The sequence below is a fragment of the Quercus suber genome, unplaced genomic scaffold, assembly GCF_002906115.3.
Source record: "Quercus suber isolate HL8 unplaced genomic scaffold, Cork oak 2.0 scaffold_1385, whole genome shotgun sequence".
NCBI lineage: Eukaryota > Viridiplantae > Streptophyta > Magnoliopsida > Fagales > Fagaceae > Quercus > Quercus suber.
Genome location: NW_027070765.1, coordinates 17,208 through 20,602, shown reverse-complemented (window position 1 = coordinate 20,602; position 3,395 = coordinate 17,208). Strand labels below are relative to the sequence as shown.

At 32.5% G+C, this 3,395-nt stretch overlaps 1 protein-coding gene across 1 annotated transcript; it reads right to left on the bottom strand.

Moving 5' to 3' along the window:
- Positions 1-423: 423 nt before the first annotated feature.
- Positions 424-2,771, bottom strand: LOC136065955 (uncharacterized). The gene is made up of 4 exons (XM_065769791.1): positions 2,589-2,771; positions 1,317-1,479; positions 919-1,188; positions 424-649 (listed from the first exon to the last, which is right to left on the bottom strand). The coding sequence occupies exons 1-4, from the start codon at positions 2,750-2,752 to the stop codon at positions 440-442; spliced, it is 807 nt and encodes a 268-aa protein (XP_065625863.1). The 5' UTR covers positions 2,753-2,771; the 3' UTR covers positions 424-439.
- Between the last annotated feature and the right edge of the window lie 624 nt (positions 2,772-3,395).

The following is a 3,395-nucleotide window of genomic DNA, read 5'->3' as shown; positions in this document are numbered from 1 at the left end:
CAAGTTGGGATATATTAAGCAGGAAAGCAGCTGTTTAAAAAGTTGCACAGCTAAGCTAGCGATATTTTGGGGTACTTATGATCAAAAGCCTGAAAATCCTTTCATAAGTGCATGTAATTACAAGTTTGCAGCAAGCAAGGAAAATAATTTTGAAGAATTTACTACTCTAGAATTTTACTGAATCTTAATTATGCAACACAGGCATTTGAAATAATTTGCTGAATGCTAAGGTCAAATTGCTATCAGCAACCATCAGGAATGAAAATAATATAGTAGGGGAATTTCAATGGTATATTTTTTTTTTTTTACTTTTCAGACTAAGCTCAAAGCTCAGGTAAATGAAAGTTGTGACAACTCATGAAAAGAAACCAAAAATAGAAAGAAAGAAAACATATATATCATTGAAAAAAAAAAACAAGTTAGCAAGTGGGAAAAAAAATTATCCACATACTGGTGAATCAACTTTGAAGAAAAATACTTCATTCCAATTGACCAATTCAAGGTCAGTAGACAAAAATTTATCTTCACTTCTCCCAGATGTCCGTGCACTCTGTTGATGGAGCTGTAATTCAGTCAAGACACTTTGGTCTGGAGTGAGACGAATTGCTACAGTGTACTGGTGAGAAGTTAAGCCTTTAACTCTTGGGAACTGCATTTCAGGTATATCCAGGTGAATAAATAACTCATAAAAACCAGTACAAAAGCAAGAGGCTATGACTAAATTTAGTATCAAGTCAATGAATAATGATAGCTACAGCTACAGCTACAGCTACAGCTATAGTAGTAACAAAAAATTTATAATAGTAATTGAAGGACAAATTTTCCAGTTATCATATATTTTTCAGAAATAAATTTATATGAAAGTAATTATTTAGAATAAAAGCAATAACCTCCATCATGAAATAAAAATGCTCATACCTGTGCATCCACTATAACAACTGTCACCATTGTTCTGAATTTTCTGCCAAGTTTTCCTTTCAAATGAGAATCTAACATATCTTTTGAAACAGGAACTTTTATAGACTTCATATCCCCAGATGGCATCCGAATTATATTTGGAAGTCCCCTGATATCAGTGGCTCTAATAAAAATGTCCTGTCCAAGTTTGTTTTGTGGGATTATATAATAATTTCTCTGGTGATGAATGTCAATGATAGATCTTCCACCGTAAGTTGGAGAAAATGCTTCCTATTTGATGCAAGTACACATGGGGGGGTTGGGGGGAAGAAATATTAGTACATACCATTGTATAAAAGCAACAAATGAAAAGAGAAAAGTAAAATTGCAAAATAAGAGAGGAAATAGAAGAGATTTACTTGTTTTTTATGATATTCATGAACATGACTTAGATTAATCCAGCTTGCATAAGCTTGAATAATCATATTTGCATTAGACACTGAAACATTTATGTTTAAATCCCTAGTTGAAGTGAGACGTAACTGAGAAGCTGCACCAGGGGCATTGATATTGTATTGGTACCTGCAAAAGTGACTGAATTAGGAAATGATATGAAATAATAATGTAAAGGTTTAAATAGAATATTATCATTATAATTAAAGCAAATATATTAACAGCCAAAAAACAGAAGAAAATGTAAAAAGGCAAAGCTTCCTTGCTTGTAGATAAGGACAACAACCAAGCCTTAGGTTCAATATTTTGGGGTCGGGTAAAGATCCTCAACAGCTTCATATATTACTTGTAACTTGTAAGTGACAAAAATTAGCAAGGACATAAACATACAATTTGGAGGTAAACATTGAAACCTAATTTTCTTTTTCTTTTTCTTTTTTTTTGGTTGATTAGTTAACAAAATAATATAAAAATAAAACCAATTATCATAATACAAATGAGAGGTTTTCTCTCTTAAAAATAATTTAAAAAGTAAAATCTAAAAGAAAGAAGAAAGGAAAATAAATCAAACAAAGCCAAGCCAGGGATTATAAACTCAACTCACCCCACGCCCTCCAAACCCCCCTCTTCAATCAAGGAAAAATATCAATACATCAAGAGAAGAAATTAGATTTTCTCCAACTTACAAAGGTTTTGCTAATAAGATACTCCATCCTAAGAATCCAAATCATCTACTACTCGCTCTCCCCCTTTTGGGGGGGCACAACTTCTACTAACAGTCATTTTTGCTCTTTTTAAAAAGCTAAAGGTTATAGATAGAAGTGCCGATGAGATCTAGCTTACATGGTACTTCCTCCCCTTATAAGAAGGGGGTAGAGCATGAATTTGTGGGTTCAAGATCTTCTGGATACGTGCGTAAATTACCAATTAGAAAAGAAAAATACAACAGAGATTTAAATGCTTGAAATCCAGACAACCAAGAAAATCCAAAATGAAGAAGAAGAAGAAGAAGAAGAGAGGAAGGGACACTTCCTACAATAGACATAAAGCAAGGATATTTATGGAATTTAATAATTGTATAAAAGAAGGTGAAGTCCCTAGGTGTTGGCGAAGATGTGCTTTTCCATCTGCTACAGTATCAGTGTATATCTTTACACTCCACAAGCACTAAATATAATTTGATGCAAAGTACAGTAAAGTGCTTTCATTTGATGTAATAAGCACAATAAATAAAGTACCTTAAAAGTCCATCTACCGGCTCAACAAGAGGCTCCCAAGCTTCATACTTATCATTATATGATTGAGCAGCCAAAGAGAAGTTGACAGTGGAACTCAAGCAGTCAGTTCTTCCATGCAGGCTAAACCCAATTCCACTAAAAGATATATTGAACAACGGAACCATCTGTAAAATTCAGAAACAAAATCATATATTTGCCATCAAAGGGCCATATTTGTCTATTCAAGGAAAAAAAAAAGAGCCCGAGGTTCCTGAGTTCTAAATCATGATCATCATCCAAAAAAGGAACAATCTACTTTTGAGCAGCACAAGAAGAAAATATATAATATTTCGATTGCGCACTAAGAGAAAATGAAAAATAGGCTCACATGTCACAACAAACAACACTAGATTTCAAACAAAAATAAGATACCCCTTGCACTCAGAAAGACTATATATAACCTGAAGCAATAGAACAGATCTTTGCATTACTTAAGACTCTTAGGAGAAAAAATAATGAAAGATGCCATTATATTTAAATATTTTTTTTATTGGTTACAAGTACATCAGTGGGTTTTAAACCCACAACATCACCTTCCACCTTACTCTCACAAGAGGAGGAGAAACCATTTGTGCTAGTTCATTATATTGAATATTAACCCTGCTACCATACCTCACCAGTAAGAAACCATCTTTAAGAAAGTTTTTTTTTTTTAAAGGTTCATTTGTCATCTTTAAGAAAGTTAGTTCCTACGAAACATCTGAAAATCAAGTATAACGTAAAAAAAAAAAAAAAAAAAAAAAAAAAAAAAAAAAAAAAAAAAAATAA